We start from the raw sequence: 22,871 nt of genomic DNA on the forward strand, positions 1-22,871 counted from the left end.
TCCCGTACCTAAGGCAGACTTTCGTATCAATTTGCGAAACAGGTTGCTAGTTTGCCATCTAGCTTTCCCTGAATCTGTGCTTTCCACCTCAACTATTCCTGTGGTCACACACACTCACACACTTGGCAAAGGTCCATCGAGCTCTAGCATCACATGACATGCTCCATATCTTCTACCTCTTAGCTGTATTTACCAAAACAGACAACCCTATTTCCCCCTTGGGACTGTGACATTATTATCCACCTCCCTTTGGACAGTTGGTTCACACATTCATAAATTATTCTTGCTTTTCCAGCAAACAGGCAGCTTAATTCCAGTTCCATTCCATCCCATTTCCACTTCCAAACCAATATATCACGTCTCTCAAGAATGTCCCAAATCCTTTCCCACAGCTGACACTTTCTACGCAACACCAGAATGAGATGCATGTTCTCGTCAAAAGCCCACTTGCAACCCCATGTTAGCATTTAGTCACACATGAAGGTTCCTAAACTGGGCTTGTCTCAATTTTCAATGAGTCATTTTCTACAGATACCACATAATCTGCAGCTGTAATACCAAACATTTCAACTGCTCTATTGGTTAAGTGCTGCATGCAAAGTGTTAAAGGGTAGGTGTTGTATGAATGGGCACTTTCAGTTATTCCTAATGGGATGCTATGATCAAAAATCACATACTTTCAAACTATTTGTTCCACGTCAACAGGCTGTAAACAATTTCTCCCATTTTCTTTTGGTAAAAATAGTACCAACCACCATGGTACAGTGGTTAGCACTGCTGCCTCACAGCGCCAGGGACCCGGGTTCGATTCCCTGTTTGGGTCACTGTCTATATGGAGTCTGCACATTCTTCCCATGTCTGCGTGGGTTTCCTCTGCGTGCTCCTGTTTCCTCCCACAGTCTGAAAAATGTGTGGGTTAGGTGCATTGGCCATGTTAAATTCTCCCTCAGTATATCCGAACAAGTGCCGGAGTGTGGCGACCAGGAGATTTCCACAGTGACTTCATTGCAGTGTTAATATAAGCCTACTTGTGACATGAATAAATAGACATTAAACTTTAAAACACAATGAGTCAAATGGCCTCTTTGAGTTGTAGCGTTTTATGATTCCATCTACCCAGTTAAAATTTTAACGCGCACAATAAAAAGTTTGCAAGATGTGAGAGAAAATAATACTGGAGTCAGTTGATGAATAGTTTGTTCTCTTTGACGTACATCAGTATCTGTAAATCGCAACAAGCAATAACACAGTAAAAGAACAGGAGGGTGTGCTTGTATATTAGTGATGGACTGTTAAATGTAACCTTGACCACTCCTTAGGTTACAAGGAGAGCTTTATTTTAACATGAGAAGTAAAGAGTATTTATCACAAAGTATAATTTAAATGTCCTCCCTAATCTTACTCCCGAGCTCTGAGTCCCCCTTTCGCAATTTCCACAAGACCCCCGTAAAGCAAGTTCCCTCAGAGTTTATGTTCAAAGATACATTTTTCTTTCTTCATTAGGCAATTTTTCACTCTCACAATCACTGCTCACTTCCCTCTCAATCTCAGTTCCAGGGTGGAGGCAAAGTTGTCAGGATGTGAATTGAGATTCTGAGTTAAATGGGCCTATGGTCACTGAGGGAGAGACTGGGCCACGACATGCCCCCACTATATCACACCGTCTCTCCATATGCCATCCTCGCCGACCTCCACTGGCCACCCCCAGGTCGCTGTATGAATACCTTGAGCCAACAGTTGGTGTTAGTTTTCATTATGCACATTACAAAAGAAGATAAATAATCAGCCAGTATTCAACACAGCTAAACAAATAAAAAATAGACTAGAGTTAAAAAACATGACCAAACAGCTTTGGAACGTTCCTCCCGAGGGGATGCCGGAAGCAAAATGGTTAGTCCGGTCCCTTTGGCTGCAGTGTTCCGAGGTCACGTGAAAAATAATTCAGATTGTTAGCATCAGCAGAAAGGCTTTGTGAGCAGAACCACTCCTAATCCACCAAACTGTGCACATCGAGGCTAGTGACTAAAATCTCAGCCTGCAGTGACCTGCACGGCCCAGCAATAGCACATAGGTTTGCTGATTTTGTTGGTTATGACGCAATTAATAAAAGAAGGATATCTCTTGTATTCTTTTCAACTGTAGGAGCTTTTAGATTGTTCTCCTTTCACAAAACCCTCCATTGAATCTCCATCACCACTCTGCTGCCCCAAAGTGCCAGAGATCTGGGTTTGATTCCCGGCTCGGGTCACTGTCTGTGTGGAGTTTGCACATCTCCCCGCGTCTGCGTGAGTTTCCTCCGGGTGCTGCGGTTTCCTCACACAGTCCAAAAGATGTGCTGGTTAGGTGCATTAGCCATGCTGAATTCTCCCTCCGTGTACCCAAACAGACACCAGTATGTGGTGACTAGGTAATTTTCACAGTAACTTCATTGCAGTGTTAATGTAAGCATACTTGTGACATGAAAAAAAACTTTACCTATCCTTTCCAAATTTAGCTTTTGTATGATATGTAGCTGTTGGTGCATCTGATGCTTCACCTGAAAGTGAGGTTGGCCAAGTACCAATTCATTTGCACTCCCCTTGAAGGCCTATAAAAGAATGACTGTACACAACATGGCGATTGGGAATAGATGTCGCAAGAATTTGGAGCCAAAGGCTAGAAGATGGTTATAATGTAGCTAGGTCCCTCGCCAATCACTCCCATTGTCCTCTCCCCTACTCTGACCCTAGGATATCACTAATAAAACACAATAATCTGGAAACATGCAACACGTGAGGCCCTGACAGTCACAGGGAGCCAAGGAAAGTGCGGAAGAGTCCAAAATGGTGGAGATCCTGATGATCTTAGCAGCAGTAACTCAGTAGCTCTGCTTCTCACCTGACAGGTCAAATGGATAGCTTGGTTGGCAGTGGGGAGGAAATTCTGGCAGTGGGAGGCTTCAGCTGGGGACCTTTGGCGATGGTCCCCGGTATTAGAAAGGGGTTTCTGAGGATGACTGAAGGGTTGTAGGTTGGGAGAGCTGGAGTTGGGTAGGCTACAGACTAATTCCTTGAGAGGCCTAGTCCTCTTTGCCACACAGAGTGCTGAAAGAGTTGCTTAAATTCAGTGCCAGGAATCCCACTGGCCAGGCCTCCCTCATATGGTCTATTAAGTTTAAGTCATTGTAGCGACAGTGTCATCAGGCTGCGACTTTGGGTTGTCAATTAGGCCTCTACCTGCCTTTTGTGAGAGTCTCTCCCATGGCCTCATTTCTAACTTGACAAGTTTGAGGTATGGAACCCCTGGTTGGGTTGCCTGACCCTGATATTTTAACTTCTGTCCCCTTTGTCCACTTTCTTCCCTGTCCGTGGAATGGTGGTGGTGGGGTGCATTTGTGTAGGTGTATGTGTGTGGGTGTGTAATGCGTATGTGCGTGGGGGTGTGGGTGTGCATATGTGGGTGCATGCGTGTGTATGTGTGTATGTGTGTGTGTGTATTGTGTGGGTGTATCGGTGTGGGTGCATGTGCGTGCGTGTATTTATGGGTGTGTGTTTCTGTGTGGGTGGATGTTGGGTGTGTGTGTGTGTACATGTGTGTGTGGTGGGGGTGTGTGTGTTTGTGTGTATTGTGTGGGTGTGTGTATATGTGTGGGTATGTGTGGGTGGATGTTGGGGGTGTGTGTGTGTGTATGTGCATGTGTGTGTGTGGGTATGTATGGGTGGATGTTGGGGGTGTGTGCATGCGTGTGTGCGTGTGCATGTGTGTATGTGTGTGTGTGCGTGTGTGCATGTGGGTGTTTATGTATGTGTCTGCATGTGGGTGTGTGTGTGTGTGCATGTGGGTGTGTGTATGTGTGTGTATGTGCATGTGTGTATGTGTGTGTATGTGGATGTGAGTGTGCATGTGTGGGTGTATGTGTGTGTGCGTGTGTGTGTGCATGTGTGTTGTGGGGGGGGGGTATAATTCAGTAACATATACTCTGAACTGCTGAATTCAGAAAACAATCATTTTAAAAGATGTCCTGAACCCTTAGTGAGTGCCATCCTTGATCCCTGATTTTTGTAGCTGGCAATAGACACAGGTTCGAAAGTTCATCTTGAAAGCTGAAAAATAATTGTTTCTGGAAAGGTCCCAAAAAGAAAGACACATTGGCTGATCCCTCCATCCTGACTTCTAAAACTCAGCGTCACAGTAAGATAAGCGTATGAGCAGGACATGGTAATGAAGACAGCGGGGATCTTTTCCCCAGTGTCCTGACCAATATTTACCCCTCAGCCAGCATCACAAAAACTGATCATGTATCTATCTCACTGCTGCTTGTGGGTGTTGCTGTGCCTGGTTTGGTTGCTGCTGTTCCCTACAATGCTAGACTTCAAAAAGTAGTTCATTTGCAGTAAGATGCTGTGGATTTCCTAAGGCGTGACAGGAATTGAGCCATTTCTTGCTATCTATTCTTCCAATTGTTCAAAGTTGCCTTACAATTCAACATGCACCAACAGTGTAGAATCACGGCGATTGTGTAAGTATTATATTGCCGCCCTGCCAAGGTAGGTGATGACCTTTGACACATGACTCACCATCCCCCAAGATCAGCTTTCATTGGTTAACTAATCTGTGGACTCAGAAGGCTGCGACAAACTGTCTGGTCCTCCCTCTCCAAAGCTGCATGACATCACCTCACTCCTTGGTGTGGTTACTGCTGTGTGACCAACCCCAAGCAGCCATTGTGTGCCAACTGCTTCTTTTGCTTTTATTAATTTATAAAAGGCTTGCCTGTGGCCTGCAGCTTCAATCCGAGCTGCAGAACGCCCCTTACCCCAATAATTACAGGACACATCACTTAACTGCATACGTTCTTGTCCTTTAGCACGTAGTCATTGCAGCAGCGCACACAGCATTACCTCATCGCTGCCTGGGCAGCTTATATATTCTTTAATGGAAAACAGCATCAAGTGGCTCTTGGTAAACAAACCCCAAGCTGCCTTGTTTTCAATTTGACTTAGCATTCAGCCCTGAACTTCCATTTTCCTGACATGCAAACAGCATTTAAATATCCTACACTTTTTCTGAGCAGGATTGTCGAATTAAAGTGGCTGTCAGATGTGGGAAAACATTAGTGCGTGAGGACTGCTAAGTACATTGAATCGAGGCTCTTCAAACTCATTCACTGAAGTCTCATTTCCCAAGAGAAAGCGCCCATTGTCTCTTCTCTATGGGTTAGATTCAAACTGGCTCCCAGAGGCAAAAGAACAGTGTTTTAATGCATTGGCCTATTCAGTCCTGCCAAAAGGAAACTAAAACAGTTCTGTCCTTATGTGGCCGAATAGAGACTGTCATATTTTGATTGGCAAATGCACAGGGCTTGCCTTATGGACCAGAATTAGACCATAAGACCATAAGACATAGGAGCAGAATTAGGCCACTCAGCCCATTGAGTCTGCTCTGCCATTCAATCATGGCTGATACTTTTCTCATCCCCATTCTCCTGCCTCTTCCCCATAATCTCTGACTCCCTTATTAATCAAGAACCTATCTATCTTTGTCTTAAAGGCACTCAATGACCTGGCCTCCACAGCCTTCTGTGTCAATGAGTTTCACAGATTCACCACTCTCTGGCTGAAGAAATTCCTCCTCATCTCTGTTTTAAAGGATCGTCCCTTTAGCCTAAAGGTGCGCCCTCGGGTTCTAGCTTTTCCTACAAGCGGAAACATCCTCTCCACGACCATTCTATCCAGGCCTCACAGTATCCTGTAAGTTTCAATAAGATTCCCCCTCATCCTTCTAAACTCCAACAAGTACAGACCCAGAGTCCTCAACCGTTCCTCATATGTTCATTCTAGGGAACATTCTTGTGAATCTCCTCTGGACCCTTTCCAAGGCCAGCACCTCCTTCCTTGGCCTCTAGAGTTTGGGTGTTTCTTCTCAGACCAGATGAGAGTAAAGATCAAGAGAAAAAGGAGGTACGGACAGTGATTAACACTGCTGCCTCACAGTTCCAGGGATCTGGGTTCAATTCCCAGCTTGGGTCACTATCTGTGTGGAGTTTGCACATTCTCCCCGAGTCTGCGTGGGTTTCCTCCAGGTGCTCTGGTTTCCTCCCACAGTCCAGAGATACACGGGTTAGGTGCATTGGCCATGCTAAATTGCCGCTTAGTATCCTGGAATGCATAGGTTAGAGGGATTAGTGGGGTAAATACGTAAAGTTACGGGGATAGGGCCTGGGTGGGATTGTTGTTGGTGCAGACTCAATGGGCCAAATGGCCTCCTTCTGCATGGTAGGGATTCTATGAGAGAAACATTAGCAGCAGGCGCTCTGAGTGTGTGAACATGACAGGTGAGGTGTGGAGTGGGTTCAGTTACAGTGGCTCTTACATCAGAGAACACATATGAAAAATTAAGTCTTGTAGTGATGTATGAGAGGTCAGCAATATCCCACTGACTCAGAACTGATAGGAGAAGAGGGAATTGGGAGGAAGAGCTGATGGAAACACTATTCCATTAAATGATTTGAAGAATGCATTCTCTGTACAAAGGTGCAGAATATGAAATATTATATGAAGATTTTAATTCTAAAACAGACCACAGTTTTCTTTGAAGTTTACATACAAAGGGAATATTATGTCCTCCAGCAGGGGACTGTGCCTGTGTCAGGCTGTTAATTGTACAGATTTCACTCTGGAAACAAATCAGGCACATCATTGTAGGGCAAGCTTTCTGAGTAAAAATGTCAATGTTTCGACTTACTAAATTGAACCAAATGAGTGTTGGCTTCCTGCTGAATTGAACCAAGTACACATGGTTTTCTCCAGCCTGACAAACCTGGATTGTTGTACTGACTGGCCTTTTGCTGTGCTTTAAATCTCTGCAATTATTTAATGGCACCACAACCTATTTAGCCCATTCATTGCACAATCAGCCAAATGAAAAATGAAAATTTTACATACATTATTTTGCATAAATTGATTTAAAATTACTTCTAAAATTAATTTTCTGCTGTGAAATGGGGAATCAGCATAAGCATCCAGCCCTCCTCAGGACAAATCTAGCAAGGTTAGATGGAGGGTAAAGCTTGCCCTGTCCGACCCTAACCATACACCATAACCTCAAATTTAAGACAATTTGTTACTGGAGCTGTATGACATTCTTTCGGTTTCCAATCCAGCCATCATGTGGTCTTTCTGGCTAAGAATTGAGTGCCAGATAGAGGCAGTTTTGAGTTGGCACACATGCTCACTAAGGATAGGGTAGAGATCACCATTTCACACAACATTTTCATAGCCAGACAGAACTTTAATCCTTTCAGTCTTGGCTGAATTTTAATCTGATAAATGAAAGACCAGCTCACCCCTCAGTCCTGTGTCTAGATTTCTAAACTGGGGTTGATAATGTGGAGTATTAAGCATCAAATGAATGGGGGAGTATGTTTCGTTTGAATCAAGACTCAGGGACTGATGCATCTTGTTAGGATTTGGAATTCTGTAGAAATTGGGGCCGTTCATTGGAAACCTTCCTTACCCTGGTGCGGACCCAGGCTATTACTGGATTCAGAACCATCGCCCACTTAAGTGCCTGATGCATAAAGCTGAACAACATTCAGTTTAACAGATTCAATTTGAGATTCACGCTGTGATCCAAGCAGGTTGCAAGACACTTGAATAAAATGTACCCGTTCTTCCACACCTGCTGGATTTGCAGGATCATTTTTGGAAATTGAATCTATTTCAGCCTCTGCGATGACGAAGGTGATAAAAACACTGCCTGCTGTGAGACTAAACAACACTGTACCAAATTAGCTGAGTTCACCCGGTTGCCAACAAAGACCTCATGGCTGATTTCAGTTTCCCTAGACCACCAACCCAGGCTAGTGTGTGGGTTGAATGAATGGCCCTCCTTCAATCTCAGTGGGCCACAAGATTGAAATTGGGCTTGTTCACTAACCGTGACCCCATGAATAAGATTAAAAACATTTAATACATGCTGAATATTTCATAATGAGTTATAGAAAACGTTTAATCATTTACATTTTAATAGAACTATCAACTTCAAATGGTAAAAGTAAAATAAATACTTCGGACGCAGAGGGACTATGCGGCTCTCACAGCCAATGTTGTGTGCCATCAACATGCACCCCCCCTTCACTTGCCCTTGCTTTACAGGTGAATCACTTTAGTCATGCCAGTAGGAAAAAAATTGCAGTGGAATGTGGCAACACCACATATGAATAACAGTAAAGAACTCAGATGGGCCACATCTGCAGGACTGCAGGTTGCCCCAACATTGCTCTAGACCCTGGAGAGACTGAGAGTCAAGCAGGCAGCTTGTTTCCAATCACTGTGCTCCAATGGGTGCTGGAACGTATAGGTGTGAACATCCCCTGAGAATCGCACTGTGCTCACTCTAAACTGCAAACCCCGAGAAATGTTCTTTCTGAATGTTTTTGATGACAGGATCAGATGATGCCCCTCAATGATTGAATTGGCTACTGATTTTCTCTGTCTAGACTGGTATGTGAAGAATGGCTGGGATGCTAGATGAATGGCCAGCAATCATGGAAACCCCTTAGCAAGGACCTGAAGGGAAGATCTAAGGAATAAACCCACTTTAAGTTGAACACCAGACTCGGATTAAAATGCCTAATTCCAGTTCTCTTTCCGCACCTGACTGAGTCAGACTGGTAATTCCCAGAACAGGCCACTAGCCAGTCACCAGGGGCTTAGAGATTGAGGGGTGCCACTCCACATCAAGCGTGGCTGACCAGGAGTCTTCCCTGCCGTTACCGCCAGCCATTGATGTGTTTGTTAGGATTTGCAGGTCAACACTCAAACTGTTTGACTATGTTATGAACGCACCTTCCTTGGCCATCAAGCCCTGGGTGGGACTCGAACCAGGAGCTTCTGGTTCAGAGGCAGGATGCTTGTACTCGTTAGAGTTTAGAAGAATGAGGGGAGATCTCATTGAGACGTATAAGATGATGAATGGGATGGATAGGATAGAGGTGGAGAGACTCTTCCCGCTCAGAAAGGACAGTAGGACTAGGGGGCACAGCCTCAAGATAAAGGGGGGGCGGTTTAGAACAGAGTTGAGGAGGAACTTCTTCACTCAAAGGGTGGTGAATCTCTGGAATTCTCTGCCCGTCTTATGTTCTTATGCTACTCAGTGCGTCACAGGACTTCCGAAAGGCCTAAGGTGCTAAATAGATGTGAGGTTTCAGAGCTGGATTTATGTGTTAACAGTCACTCACCTTATCCAGCTTTGCTTCGATTTCCACAACATCAGTCTCCACCTCCTCAATTGTCGCCCTGTAACAAAAACAAAAGTGTTAGGAACTCAATCAGCACCAACATCACGCCAGTTTACACCAGGATTTCCCTTTCTACCCACTGCATCAAAATCTGATTTGAGCATTTATTTAAACCTTACTGACACTGTCTGTTGAATTCAGGTAGGTCAACAGCCATAAAAATGAGATATATGCATTTTATTGCAAATAATTTGTCCGTACCATGCAGCAGAATTTACTGAAACTGAGAACTGGGAGATTTAAAAGGTTTTAAGGGGGAGATTTTTCGTTTTATTTATTTGTAGTACATGGACGTCACTGGCTGGCCGGCATTTATTGCCTATCCTTTGTTGCCCCAAGGCTGAGAGTCAACCACGTTGCTGTGGCTCTGGAGTCATATGTAGGCCAGACCGGGTAAAGATGGCAGATTTCCTTTCCTAAACGACATTAGTGAATCAGATTTTTTTTTCAACAAGTGACAATGGTTTCATAGATTCTTAATTCCAGATTATTTTTATTGAATTCAAATTCCACCATCTGCCGTGGTGGGATTCAAATGCGGGTCTCCAGGACATTAGCTGAGTTTCTGGGTCAGAGTCGAGCGATAATACCACTAGGCCAAAGCCACCCCATTTTTGTGTGGAATCAATCATGTGCAGTTGTTTTCTACCTGCATTACACCCAGTTTTATTCATACCAGCTTTTAGTCAGAGAAGAAGAAGGGGCAGGATTTTTAAGCCTGATGTGCGGAGGCAGGTGGCAGGCATGAAAATTTGCCACCAACTGGCGTGGCAGTTTGCTAGCAGCACAGGCTCCTTTCCTGGAGATGGAATGGGGGTTGGTGACAGGAAGAATACCCGCCCCCAAATGACAGGTAGCCAATTAAGGGTCTTTGTATTGAAGTCTAAGAACATTGGAGACTCTGCCAACACTGTCCGTGACTACGACATGTATGTAGAAATGTATGCTGGTTACCACAGCAATTTAGACTCCTTATGGAGATCAGTTGGCTCAGTTCCCGGGATAGCCAGTGTGGTTCAGACTGGTGTCAACAGTGCAGGGTTTAATCTGCATCCCAGTTGGGGTGGATTCAGGACCTGCATCCTTGCCCTACCTGTGGCGGAGGTCGTACTACTGTGTGCCAGACCAGCCTCCAGGCAGAAGATTGCATAAAATATGAAGGCCCAAAGTCAGAGGAGCCTCTAGGTCCTCTGAGGCATCAGGGAACAGGCCAGCAACCTGGATGCTGAAGGCCAGTGCTCCAGGTAGGCATCAAGGCCCTCCCTACTTGCCTAGCCTCAGTTGCAGGTAGAGGCCACCATCTGGCTGGGTTTCCCCTCCACAACGGCCAATGGCTCCTTACTCCTTTATTTAAAACTTGAAAAATTTGGAGAAAGGGCACCTTCACCTTGAGGCACCTTCTTGAAAAAGCAGCCTCCTCTGTGACAGACGGCCTCCTATTGGCCCTCCATCTTTAACAGTGTGCCTGCCAGTCTCAATTGGATGCTGAATTCCCCTATTTGCCACTAATTTGGAGAAGTAGATGACTGCTTTCCACACAGGATTGGAACCTTAATTTGGCCCTGCTGGGGTCCCAACTCAAGGACAAAATCCTCCCAGGGGCTCTAAAGGAATATGGTAATTGTCGCTCAAAGGGAAACACAGCAGAGTAAGGGTCAACAGATTTGGGTGACCAATCAGGACAGAGTAGGCAATCACCCCAGGGGGAGGAGCTCTCTAAGCAGAGGTATTCTGATAAGTTGCTGCTTTTGTAGATCCTCGTAAATAAATCATTTGACGTTGACTAATGACGTCTCTGAAACTGCATAATTACAAAGATCTATCTGGACCCTCTCTGCAATTCCTCCACATGATGTAACACAATATCCTGATTAAAGTGCATTTTTCCTCCTTCCCTGATATGGTTTCAGTTTAATAACAAAATGAACACAGAGTGTGATATGTTTCTCTATACATAAGTATAAATTCTGCACATTCTATATTCTGCACTCTCTCCTTTCCTTCTCTATGAACGGTATGCTTTGTCTGTACAGCACACAAGAAACAATACTTTTCAAGGTATACTAATACATGTGACAATAATAAATGAAACCAGATCAAGTAAAATTGTAGAATTGTGACCTTGCGTATTTTCCCTTGGTTCAGCTCTGAGTGCCAGATAGTGTACTGACAGAGATATCAAGTCTGTGCCAGGGCAATGCTAATGTTGGCAACCTTGCTGGTACTCAACTGGCAACACTGTAAAGTATTATAGCCACTGTGCCACCTTCTAGAATTCTACCAAGTTGACCATCTCTAGGAATAACGAATCTAACCATTTCCCCTCGACATTCAATGGCATCACTGACCCTCTCACTATCAACATCCTGGGGGTTACCATTGACCAGAAAGTGAACTGGAGCAGCTGTATAAAGATTGTGGCTACAAGAGGAGGTCAGAAACTGGGAATTCTATGGAAAGAAACTCACCTCCTGACTCTCCAAAGCCTGTCCACAAGGCACAAGTCAGGAGTGTGACGGAATACCCCCCACTTGCCTGGATAAGCGCAGCTCCAACAGCATTCAAGAAGCTCAACGTCATCCTAACCCGCTTAATTGGTATGCCCATCTATCACATTCAACATTCACTCCCTCCACCGTTGATGTACAGAGGCAGCAATGTCTATTATCAATAAGATGCATTGCAGAAACTCACTAAGGCTCCTTTAACCATCCAAGCCTGTAAAGCCCACCACCCAGAAGAACAAGGGCAGCAGATGAATGAGAACATCACCAGCTTTAAGTTCCTCTCCAAGCCACTCGCCATCCTGACTTCCTTCACTGTTGCTAGGTCAAAATCCTGGAACTCGCTTCAGCAGTGCTGCCGGTGTTCTAACAGTCATGATGTGAAGATGCCGGCGTTGGACTGGCTAAACACAGTAAGAAGTCTCACAACACCAGGTTAAAGTCCAACAGGTTTACTACCAAAAAAAACTGTTGGACTTTAACCTGGTGTTGTGAGACTTCTTACGGTGTTCTAACAGCACATAGACTGCAGCAGTTCAAGGAGGTAATTCACCATCACATTTTCAAGGGCAATTCAGGATGGGCAATAAATGCTGGCTTGGGCAGCGATGGTTACATTCCGCGCATGAAAAAGAATGTCCCTAACGGAGTGGCGGATAACATCAATCCTGTATGAAATCTCACATTGGAGGAAAGGTCTTGCATTTATATGGCACTTCTCATAACCATTGGAAGCCTCAAAGTGCTTACAATTGTGAAGTCAATTTAAAGTATAGTCATGATTGTAATGTAGGAAACGCAGCAGGCAATTCAGCAAACTCCCACAAACAGCAATGTGATAATGAGCACTTAATCTGCTTTTGGTCATGTTGATTGTGGGATAAATATTGGCTCAGTCAACAGGGATAACTCCTCTTTGTCAAAATAGTACCATGGGATCTTTAATATCCACCTCAGCAAGCAGGTGGTGTGTTAGTTTAATGTGTCATCGAAAAGACGCCAGCTCAAGCAATGAAGCATCCCCTCAGTTCTGCAGTGAATTGTGCCCAAGGAGTGGGACTTGAACCCAGAACCTGGTGACTTGGAGGCAAGAGGGTGACCAACCAAGCCATAGCGGGCACTATTTGTTGGCCGCTATCTCTTTGACAAAGCTTTTGGTGTGTAAAGGGTGCAAAGATAAGCCCAGCAACCATAGACCAGTTAACCTTGATGGTGGGGAAGCTTCTAGAAATAATAATTCAGACACAATTAATTGTCAATTCAGCAAATGCGGGTTAATGAAAGAAAGCCAGCAACTTGACTAGCCAGCTGGGATTTAGTTGGGGTGGAGGGTGTTGCAAGAGTATGGAATAATACATCTAATCAGTATGGTGGCACAGTGGTTAGCACTGCAGCCTCACAGCTCCTGGGACATGGATTCGATTCCTGGCCTGGGTCACTGTGTGGAGTTTGCATGTTCTCCCCATGTCTGCATGGGTTTCCTCCAGATGCTGCAGCTTTCTCCCATAGTCCAAAGATGTGCAGATTAGGTTGACTGGCCATGCTAAATTGTCCCTTTGTTGTCCTGGGATGTGTATGTTAGAGGAATTAGTGATGTAAATATGTAGGGTTTTGGGGATAAGGCCAGGGTGGGATTATTGTTGGTGCAGACTTGATAGCCTGAATGACCTCCTTTAACACTATGAGGTTTCACTGGTAATCAATCACTATCAACCCGTCATCACTTCAATGATCCTATTCGTAACAACTCCACCATTCTGTCTCTCAATTGCCAAAGCACTGAGCTTCTGTCCCAAAATCTCTCCAAAGATGTGTGGGTTAGATTAATTGGCCATGCCAAAATTGCCGCTTAGTCTCCTGAGATGCGTAGGTTAGAGAGATTAGTGGGTAAATATATAGGGATATGGGGGTAGGGCCTGGGTGGGATTGTGGTCGGTGCAGACCTAATGTGCCCAATGGCCTCTTTCTGCACTGTAGGGTTTCTATGATTCTCCACCTTGCTACCTTTGTCTCCTCCTCCAAACTTTGATCAAGCATCAGCTCAACTTCCCTATATCACTATACATGACTTGGTGTCGGAATTTATTTCCCAATGCCCCTATGACATGCCTTGGGAGGTAAGGCCCTATGTAAATACGATGTGTTGAAAAAAATCCACATCATCTTGCTGTTGAAAGCCACCATAAGAATCACCACATTATCACTCAACACTTGGGTTTGTCTCCATGGGCACCAAACCCTCTTCATGTAGCTTTCCATTCTCCTTGGGTAAGCTCAGACAGGGAGCCTAGTCAACTAAAGGAGACACCACAAACTCCATATGATCATGTCCTCCTCAATTGGCATTTGTGCAGTAACTGGGTATGGGATTGTCCCTAACCCAGGGGCATCAAGCCTAATTAGATAGCCAATACAGCTGGAGATCAGTTAATTCTGCACACATCAGAGATCAAGTATTGCACCCACTCTGGTTGGTTAAGGGGGTTGTGCATTTACTGAATGAATTATTATTGTTTGCTGAAGGGGCATCAATTCTTTTGGCTTTTGTGTCAAATTTCAACAGGTGTAGGTGTCCTCGTGGGAGTTGCCACTTCAATATTCATGCAGAGACACAAAGATATCACAACTCAACAGATCATTAAGCTCTTGGTATCTTTTTATTTTTACCAGTCAATCTTTCCAGGATGTAAGTGGAGGGTGAATTAATTCTGAGCATCATTGCTGGTTTCATATGGCTATTTGGGCTTCTGTAAACCAATCAGAAAACCTTCACTGAAGTTTGAGATTACAGAACAAGAACCTTACAGAGTGGAAGGCAGATCTTTCACTTCCAGTTTTCTGAGCATGATATGCTAAAGCAACACAGAATTGTTACCGCACAAAAGAAGACCATTCAGCCCAACGAGTGGAATTCTCCCATTTGGGACTAAGTCCTGCGGTGGGACGGGAACGGGGAGTGTTTCTTGCTGTGGCGGCCAATGGAAAACCAGGCTGAAGATTCAGGCCCCAACCTAATTAATTATGCATCGAGGGCTTAGTGCCTTATTCCGTGGTGGTGATGGTGGGGCTTGATTGTGCATGTCCTGCTGTCACATCTGGGTGCCATATTTAACAGGCAGCCAACATCACTGACCAACAGGGGCGGATGGTGGCACAGTGGTTAGCACTACTGCCTAACAGCGCCATGGACCTCCAGCCTCAGGTCATTGTCTGTGTGGAGTTTGCACTTTTTCCCCGTGTCTGCGTGGCTTTTCTCCAAGTGCTCCAGTTTCCTCCCACACTCCAAAAGATGTGCGGGTTAGGTTGATTGGCCATGCTAAATTAACCCTAGTGTCAGGGGTATTCACAGGGTGAAAATGAGGGGTTGGGGGAATAGGGTTTGGGCGGGATTGTGTTCAGCGCAGACTCGATGGACCGAATGGCCTCCTTCTGCACTGCAGGGATTCTACAAGAAAAAGATCAGAAAGAAGATGAAGAAGGTAGATGGACCTTCAGGAACATGCTGAGGCTGGAAGATATCTTCCTTGATGATACTGATGCTGGACCATCCACTTGATAGATGCTCCCTCCTGGGTCCAGGTTTATTGGCAACGTCTACCCTTAATTCTGGAGGTAGCTACAGGCATTCTTCAACTAAGTCCTAATGTTTGCATGCGTTCTGGACTGGCATGCTTTCCTGTCAGCATTGCAGAGAATCGGTCACGGGTGGGAGATTTGATTTGATTTGATTTATTATCATCACATGTATTAACATACAGTGAAAAGTATTGTTTTTTGCACACTATACAGACAAAAGATATCATTCACAGAGAAGGAAATGAGAGAGTGCAGAATGTAGTGTTACAGCCGTAGCTAGGGTGTAGAGAAAGAGCAACTTAATGCAGGGTAGGTCCATTCAAAATCTGACAGGAGCAGGGAAGAAGGTGTTCTTGAGTCGGTCGGTACGTGATCTCAGATTTTTGTATCTTCTTCCTGATGAAGAAGGTGGAAGAGAATAAGTCCGGGGTGTGTGGGGTCCTTAATTATGCTGACTGCTTTTCCGAGGCAGTGGGAAGAGTAGACAGAGTCAATGGATGGGAGGTTGGTTTGCATGGATGGACTGGGCTTCGTTTATGACCCTTTATACTTTCTTTGCAGTCTTGGACAGAGCAGGGGCTGTACTAAGCTGTGATACAACCAGAAAGAATGCTTTCTATGGTGCATCTGTAAAAGTTGGTGAGAGTTGTAGCAGACACGCCAAATTTCCTTCATCTTCTGGGAAAGTAGAGGTGTTGGTGGGCTTTCTTAACTACAGTGTTGGCATGGGGGGACCAGGATGGGTTGTTGGTGATCTGGACACCTAAGAACTTAAAGCTCTTGACCCTTTCTGCTTCGTCATTCTACTTCATGATTCCAGTAAAACCTTCACCCAAATCCCATTAGCAGGATGTAGTTTCACGGCGGCCTCCAGCAGGTTTCCCCCTCCACGTGGTGAATACCAGTGGAGGATCCTGCAGGAAATTCACCTCAATTTCTGGACTCTCATCAAATTCTCCCCCTCCCCTATCTGCCATTGAACCTGCTGGCCTGGGGCTTGGGAAAGTTCTGCCCAGTGTGTCTGCACTCTGAATGAACAGTGCCCACTGCCATTCTCTCGCCTTCTCCATGTTCCCATCCTGAAGACTCATTTCCCCCACAACTAAAAATCAATGACTTACCATAGAAAGATTGGAACTTGTGACAGGGAAACAATCCTGTTCAAATGAACCAGGAATTAATGAGGAATATAAACACTCAGAATTATAACTTTATTGATGAACCATTGCTAAAATTCACTAAGGATCCTTAGGCAGCACCTTCCAAACTCACAACCACTTCCATCTAGAAGGACAAGTGCAGCAGATACATGGGAACACCACCACCTGCAAGTTCCCCTCCAAGTCACTCACCATCCTGACTTGGAAATATATCACCGTTCCTTCGCAGTTGCTGGGTCAAAATCCTGGAATTCCCTCCCTAACGGTATTGTGGATCAGATGGATTAGCACATAGACTGCAGTGATTCAAGAAGGCAGCTCACCACCACCTTCTCAAGGGCAACTAGGGATGGGCAATAAATGCTGGCCAGCCAGCGACACCGATGTCCCACAAATGAATAAAACAAAATGCAATGTCACACTGCATTTGACTGCAAATGTCATTGCCTTCCAATGACATTTGGTTAGAAGAGGAAAGGTACATGATTGCAAATGATGTCTTTTCTCATGGGTTCTGCTGCTTAAAGGAGGCAGCCACCTGCTACTACTCAAGCTGCTTTGGGAATCAATTACTCTGCAGTCCATTCTACAGAGTACCACTCAACAGGTAGATTTTAAAGGGATCTGATCTGTCTCGGTTAGCTTCAAAGGCTCATGTTAACAATTACCAAACAGCTCCAACAAAGAATTTAACATGTCACCAGGCTCACACCAGATGGGCATTTTGCCAAGAGCTGACATGCATTAATCTTTTGAAAACATCAAATTAAGCATAATCACTCCACCTGGGAGCAACTGAAAGGTAATAAACTAATGAAAGGGTTCAGGTGACATCATGAAACATGAGCAAGGTGCGCACAGTTCACAATCACTGCATGAATCCCGGGATGAGATTACACACTTGAAATCCCCCTTGCTGTCCTCCAATTTCCAATCTGCCTCTCCTGGGGGCATGACTCATGCTGGGGAGGGGCAGCAGCCACCATTTTTAACAGGATCAGGCTGCATTTAATTGTTAATGTTGATAAAGAGCTGGCAACAATCAGCATTTTAAGAAAAAATGAGTGCCAGCATCCTGAACAGATGAGTGTGAAAGTATGCACACTATAACCCATCAGTGCACCACTTTCACTATAACTCTGTGCTGCCAACCTGTGTCACTTTAAAATGGATACCAGCGTAATATTGGGATCTGCAGCTTAAAGTCATAACAATTGCTGAAGGGCACAGATATGCCATGACTTGCATTTAAGTAGCGCTTTTTAAGGTAGTAAAACATCCCCTGGCTTGCCACAGAATGATAATTTGTCTGTGTGAAGTTTAGACATTCTCTCATGTCCGCGTGTGTTTCCTTTGGGTGCTCCTGTTTCCTCCCACAGTAGGTTAGGTTGATTGGCCATGCTAAATTGCCCCTTAGTGACAGGGGGACTAGCAGGGTAAGTATGTAAGGGGATAGGACCCGAGTGGGATTGTTGTCGGTGCAGGCTTGATGGGCCAAATGGCCCTCTTCTGCACTGTGGGGATTCTATGATTGTTAAAAACCCATTCATTACATTTAACCTCCTTTAATCCCTTATTACTTGTTTTCGTAGTCTCACTTCAAAGATTTTATGAGCACTGGCAGTCAATAAAAATATGAACTGACAAGCATCCAAATATGTTAATGACAGCTTGTGAGAGCACTCATGCAGCACTAATCCAATCACAAATGGTTATTGTCAGGCTTATTTGAACAGGCAGAGTGAAACAGTCAGCATCAATTTTTCCAATACTCCAGAATTTTTTAAAAACTATTTAAAAGGCAGGAGGCTTAAATACCTTGTCAGTGCTCTTTGAATCTGTCAAGGGAGCTGTCAATGTGTTTATGGTTTAACAATTCCACCTGACCTCTCCCAGTGGGAATCTGACCTCTTCTGAGGGTGAACCCAGGAGAGCACCCTAGCTCTCTGAACAACTCTGGTAAGTTTAGATCTTCTCCTATCAGGTCCAATCTGCACATGTTGTATATCCCACTCCTTCTTTGCTAAAATCAGATCAGGTTAAAGACAACTGCCCTTCCAACAAACGTGGCTGCCACCGCGGTGGATGGTGGATGTGTAAAGTTCAACCTGCCATCCACAATGTTCTTCCAACTGTAAAAATGACGGGAGCCGAGATTTCTGGATTTAGGGGTCTGGGACCAATTTTACAATGGTGGTGCAGAAATTCTGGCCCTAGTCCAAGGAGTTGTGAGGACAGATAACTAAAATCTTGGTTAAGGAATTGGATTTTAAGCAGAATTTGAAAGAAGGAAAGAGAGTCAGAGAAATGGTGAGGCTTCAGGAGAAAGTCCAGAGCTTAATAAACTTGGCAGACTCGTCTGTTTAACAATATATCCAGTAGAAAAATCACCACAAATTGCTCACTCTTTTTAAACAAACTACCGCAATGTGTCATCATATTGAATGGCAGAGCAGGCTCAAGAGGCTGAAATGCTTACTCCTGCTCCTAGTTCTTATGTGAAAAGATAATTTCAGAAGGAATCAAAGTTAAAAGTTAAAATTAAAATTTTATTTATTCATGTCACAAGTAGGCTTACATTAACACTGCAATGAAGTTACTGTGAAAATCTCCTAGTCGCCACACTCTGGTGCCTGTTCGGGTACACTGAGGGAGAATTTAGCACGGCCAATGCACATTACCAGCATGCCTTTGCACTATGGGAGGAAACCGGAGCGCTCGGTGGAAACTCACGCAGACACGGGGAGAATGTGCAAACTCCATACAGACAGTGACCCAAGACGGGAATCAAACCTGGGTCACTGGAACTGTGAGGCGGCAGTGCTAACCACTGTGCCGTGACGAATCTAGCAATTTACTTCTATTTAAACAGTGGATAACAAACAATAAATTTAGCAAATGACTGAGGAACAATGGACAAGCTGATTGTGGAATCCACTCCAAATCTTTCCACAGTTATTGCAAACATGGATGTGGTTTGCTATAATTAAAGAAGAGGCCAAAGTTCACCAAACCACTGTTATTGTGTTAAAGCAAATGTAAAACCTGTAGCGTCTTAAACCACTTTAGATTGTTGACTCTCACAGTCAATGCAGACTGTAATCACTGAGCTTGTGTGTTGAACAGTAGGAACATAAATATCTGCAATATAATGCTAGCAAAACATTATCATTGTGGTATTATAAAGTAGACACTCAGTTAGATTAGGCACAAATAAATAGTTAAATATGAATCGAATCAGAATGAATCGCTCCTCTTGGAATCAGCAGCACAGAATGTTTTTGACTTTAGTATATTCTGCCTTGCCATTATAGGGTTAAAGTAAGCGCCATGATGTCACTTTTAAGATAACATATATTAAAATATATCCCAAACAGGTCAAACTCTCCACTTTGTTGTCATGACCTCAAATCCGACATCTTACAACTACCCAATGGTGATTGCCATATTCACTGTAGTTAATGCTATCTCTGGTGAATTGTAAATCTATGTTGCATTTTATGAGCATTAATAAGCCACACCACCATAGAAAGGCTGCAGTGGTATTATCCAGCACTGGGTGCAAACAGATACAGCAATTCTACGTGCCGCTCATCCTAAATGTGACTTAATTACTAAAACCTATTTGCACAACATACATCACAGTTAGTCTATTCATTGCTGTTGTACCATTCTGAAGATTTAACTATGATGTCAATGCCTTAATGACACACTGAGAGCTTTCTTTAATGAACTGGTGTTTGTTTTCGCACTTTTCCACTGCAGGAAGGGTTTGATTAGGGCAGAAGCTGACTTATGGGAGCCCTTTTACAGCTACACACTGAGAGAAAGGGTCCTTGCCCAGACTGGAGATCTATAGGCACGTCCCTGCAATTTTCCGTTATGTGCTGGCAGTAGTTACCAGCAACAAAAGCAGAAAACGTTGGAAAATCTCAGCAGGTCTGACAGCATTTGTGGGAGAGAATAGAGTCAACCTTTTGAGTCTACATGACCCTTCGTCATCCTTTCCACTCCCCACCACCCCCATCCATGATCAGAGCCGGCACCTCTCCCCCCACCACCCCCCCACCCCTAAACAATCAATGCTGATGGCACTCCCCCTAAGTTCAGACCCCTCCCCACCCCTAACCGCACCCCCCCACAACTCAAACAGCCATCACTGGGCATCCTTAGCTCTCATGTCCCTTCCACCACCACAAATAAATGACACCCCCCCCACCCCCCCCCACCAAGAGGCTTCTACTGGACCTTGGCACTGCCCCCATGGTGCCAACTTGGCTGTGCCAATCTATACCAGGGGGGCATTGCCAGGCCAGTGCCTGGCTATGTCCCTCTCCCCCGGGGCTAAATTCATCTTTACGCCCTCAGGGGGATCCCCATGACAGGTTCACATCCGGGTCTGTGTGTGTTTCCTCCGGGTGCTCCTGTTTCCCCTCAGTCCAAAGGTTAGCTGGATTGGCCATGCGAAATCGCCCCTTACTTTCAGGGGGACTAGCTAGGGTAAATACATGGAATTATGGATGGGGATGAGGCCTTGGTGGGATTGTGGTTGGTGTAGGCTCGATAGACCAAATGGCCTCCTTCGGTACTGTTAGGATTTTATGAACTATGAATTGTGGCTAAAGTGCTTTGGGACATCTGGTGGTTGTCAAAGGCGCTATACAAATGCAAGTCTTTATCACAATTATCGACTCATGATACGGTGTCTTGTCATTTGAGACACTTCAAATCACTTCATACTCTACTTTTCGGAGAGTACTAATAGTTGATGCACAGGAAAATATAGAAACCATTCCATACTAGCAACCCCACATACAGTGTTGAGATGAATGACTGGACCATCTGTTTTTTGTAGTGTTGGCTCAATGATAAATGTTGGTGAGGGCATTCATAGAATCACAGAATCCATACAGTGCAGAAGGAGGCCATTCAGTCCATCGAGCTTTCACCAATAAAAATCCCATGTACTTACCCTGCTAAACCCCTGACACTAAGGAGCAATGTAGCATGGCCAATCAACCTAACCTGCACATCTTTGAACTGTGACAGGTTACCAGAGCACCCAGAGGAAACTCACGCAGACACAGGGAGAACGTGCAAACTTCACACAGACAATGACCCAAGACTGGAATCGAACCCGGGTCCCTGGCGCTGTGAGGCAGCAGTGCTAACCACTGTGCCATTCACTGGGAGAACTCTCTGCTCTTTTTTCAATAGTGCCAAACAATGACTCACTTTCATCGGTGCCACCAAAAATAGTCAATGGGACGTGAATGTAGCCATCAACAGACAGCACCCTCACAGTAGAGTACTCCCTTAGTACTGCATTAGAGTCTCAACCTGGATTATATATCGAGGTCTTAGTAAAACTTAGACTGACAACGTCTGACCTGAGGGAGTTCAACTAACTAGCTTGACCCTATTCTCCTCCATGTAACATGTGTTATACAATGGGATATGATTTTCCACGTGACCAGCAAAGTGTTACAGGTCAGTCTGTGTGCTTAAGCATTACACCAGTGATTACACTTCAAAAGCAGATCACTAGTTGTAAAGTGTTGGGATGTTCTGCAGTTGTGAAAGGTACAATTTTTTTCTTAAATGCTGGAACATTTCCACTTTGTGGGTCAGTTGTACTGCACCTTTTGTATTAGTGTGGACCAATTTTGGGGTTTGCACAAACACAATGTTTCTGAGGGTAGGAAAAGAACAAACACAGCCTCCATCAGATGCATGTAGTCATTGAGTAATCAGGGTGGAGGGGGTTCAAATCTCAAACAACATTTTCTCATGTGCAAATCACTCTATTTACTGTGGCTATTTGAGTGAAGCGCGGTGCTGACACTTCAATATCAGTTGGATTAATATTAGAAACTCCCCATCTACTTAACATCGGGAAGAGGAGAGGCATCAGTGATTGACACCGGGACACCGATCAGTTTGTAGTTCAGACAGTAAAGGGAAGCTTGATGCTGAGGACGATGCCTTGCAGTGCTGGTGCCAATTCAATGATCTTCTGTTCGAAGACCTCCCTCTTCATTCAGGATGGCTTCACGGTTCCAGCCTAAACATCTGGGACGTCTCCTGGGAGCCGGATCTGCAGTTTCTCCAAGTCTGTTAACTTTAATTACCTTTGATGGCGTGGGTAGGACTGCCCTTGACTCTTTGTGTATCCTATTAACGTCCCTGCAGTCTATAGACTAAACAACTCTCCACAACAGGCACAGTTCTGTCCTTTTACAGAGTATTCAACAGATCTGCAGCAAGAGTTGTATTGGCATGTATCGATTATTCACACAGACACTTCTCAGTTTAATTCTGATGATGCAAGCAGTATAAAGACTTTCTTAA

General features: G+C 44.6%; 1 protein-coding gene across 1 annotated transcript in view; it reads right to left on the minus strand.

Moving 5' to 3' along the window:
- Positions 1 to 22,871, minus strand: part of acap3a (ArfGAP with coiled-coil, ankyrin repeat and PH domains 3a) — a 331,287-nt gene that overhangs the window by 177,142 nt on the left and 131,274 nt on the right. The window contains exon 2 of the mRNA XM_080215115.1: positions 9,221 to 9,278. Within this exon, the coding sequence (XP_080071241.1) occupies positions 9,221 to 9,278 (58 nt within the window). The remainder of the gene's footprint in view (positions 1 to 9,220; positions 9,279 to 22,871) is intronic.

This window comes from Carcharhinus amblyrhynchos, chromosome 30 (assembly GCF_965287045.1).
Source record: "Carcharhinus amblyrhynchos chromosome 30, sCarAmb.v2.hapA, whole genome shotgun sequence".
NCBI lineage: Eukaryota > Metazoa > Chordata > Chondrichthyes > Carcharhiniformes > Carcharhinidae > Carcharhinus > Carcharhinus amblyrhynchos.